The 2500-nt window shown below is 40.0% G+C and overlaps 1 protein-coding gene across 1 annotated transcript in view; it reads right to left on the bottom strand.

The window, feature by feature from the left end:
• Positions 1 to 2500, bottom strand: part of ndrg2 (NDRG family member 2) — a 17933-nt gene that overhangs the window by 2382 nt on the left and 13051 nt on the right. The window contains 2 exon segments of the mRNA XM_061252459.1: positions 1108 to 1143; positions 1462 to 1509. Coding sequence (XP_061108443.1) covers positions 1108 to 1143; positions 1462 to 1509 — 84 coding nt within the window.

Here is a 2500-nt window from a genome sequence, read left to right as displayed (position 1 = left end):
TGCAGCTCGCTGACATCACACCGTCCATGCGGCCAATCAGCTTTACTTACTGTAACCCATCCCCTGGATGAAAGTATTTGAATGCCTCGGTCAGTTTACTGGGCTGCAGACAGAGCACAGAGCACAGGCATCACGATGCTGCTGCATTAAGTGACAAGTCAAGCAGGCTGTGTTCAACACTGGGCTGCAATGCTATGCTAATGTACCAGTTACAGACTGCGTTTGTCTCTGTTACGATGCTTACATTGACGTTAAACCATGCATGGAAAATGTATCTATGGATAATTCATTCAAACAAATGTCCAAATGCCATACATAACTTTGAAGGACTTGGGAAAACCCCATTAATTTCTCCTACTGGCTGCTTTGAAAATGCTAACAACGCTGAAGCAAAAGATGACATGACTTCTGAGGCCAACTGTCTGTGCTTAGCATTGTGTAGCAATACTGTGCTAACATGCCATGTATTAGATGTGCTTAGCATTGTGTAGCAATACTGTGCTAACATGCCATGTATTAGATGTGCTTAGCATTGTGTAGCAATACTGTGCTAACATGCCATGTATTAGATGTGCTTAGCATTGTGTAGCAATACTGTGCTAACATGCCATGTATTAGATGTGCTTAGCATTGTGTAGCAATACTGTGCTAACATGCCATGTATTAGATGTGCTTAGCATTGTGTAGCAATACTGTGCTAACATGCCATGTATTAGATGTGCTTAGCATTGTGTAGCAATACTGTGCTAACATGCCATGTATTAGATGTGCTTAGCATTGTGTAGCAATACTGTGCTAACATGCCATGTATTAGATGTGCTTAGCATTGTGTAGCAATACTGTGCTAACATGCCATGTATTAGATGTGCTTAGCATTGTGTAGCAATACTGTGCTAACATGCCATGTATTAGATGTGCTTAGCATTGTGTAGCAATACTGTGCTAACATGCCATGTATTAGATGTGCTTAGCATTGTGCTAGAATGCTATGCTAAACTTCCATTTTATCTGTGTCAATATATTTATGCTCATATTAATGCTCAATATATTTATGCTCATATTAATATAATGCTGAGCTAATATGAGCATTGCTAATGGGACGGATACCTGGGTGAGCTGAGGCAGTCCTCCTCCATCTGCCATCTGGGGAGAACAAGGAGGCAAGTTAGGGCTCCAACCTCAATCAAACCCATCCCATCTGTACAGCCACTCAGCCCCAATCAATCCCATCCCATCTGTACAGCCACTCAAACCCAATCAAACCATCTCATCTGTACAGCCACTCAACCCCAATCAAACCCATCCCATCTGTACAGCCACTCAACCCCAATCAAACCCATCCCATCTGTACAGCCACTCAACCCCAATCATAAACCCATGCGTGTGTCTGTCTGTGTGTGTGTGCGTCTGTGTGTGTGCAATTGTGTCACTTGTAAGTGTATATCAGCATGTGTATAGTACCTTGAGGAACGACGTTGTTGTTGGGTCCAACTTGCTGTTACATTCCACCTGGCGGAGATAATAATACCCTCCATTCATCAACAATCAAAACAGATCCTCAGCCACTGATTTCACCTGTTGTCTGTCCAACTGACAAATCTAATCGCAGTTATAACATTCAGTTATTAGTTATATTACATTAACCCTAACCCAAACAGACTATTGGCAGTTATACTGGTGACATCAATAGTAGTGAGTAATACTAATCGTAATGATATTTGTTCTAACACCAAAACAGCAACATTAGCAGCTATGATAATAAAGCAGTGACATTAGCAGCTGTCATAATGAAACAGTGACATTAGCAGCTGTCATAATGAAACAGTGATATTAGCAGCTGTCATAATGAAACAGTGACATTAGCAGCTGTCATAATGAAACAGTGACATTAGCAGCTGTCATAATGAAACAGTGACATTAGCAGCTGTCATAATGAAACAGTGATATTAGCAGCTGTCATAATGAAGCAGTGATATTAGCAGCTGTCATAATTGAAACAGTGACATTAGCAGCTATGATAATAAAGCAGTGACATTAGCAGCTGTCATAATGAACAGTGATATTAGCAGCTGTCATAATGAAACAGTGACATTAGCAGCTGTCATAATGAAACAGTGATATTAGCAGCTGTCATAATGAAACAGTGATATTAGCAGCTGTCATAATGAAACAGTGATATAGCAGCTGTCATAATGAAACAGTGATATTAGCAGCTGACATAATGAAACAGTGACATTAGCAGCTGTCATAATGAAAACAGTGATATTAGCAGCTGTCATAATGAAACAGTGATATTAGCAGCTGTCATAATGAAACAGTGATATTAGCAGCTGTCATAATGAAACAGTGACATTAGCAGCTGTCATAATGAAACAGTGACATTAGCAGCTGTCATAATGAAACAGTGATATTAGCAGCTGTCATAATGAAACAGTGATATTAGCAGCTGTCATAATGAAACAGTGATATTAGCAGCTGTCATAATGAAACAGTGACATTA

This window comes from Conger conger, chromosome 8, assembly GCF_963514075.1.
Source record: "Conger conger chromosome 8, fConCon1.1, whole genome shotgun sequence".
NCBI classification, from domain to species: Eukaryota; Metazoa; Chordata; class Actinopteri; order Anguilliformes; family Congridae; genus Conger; species Conger conger.
The sequence above is the reverse complement of the archived record's forward strand: the minus strand, read 5'-3'. Positions and strand labels throughout refer to the sequence as shown.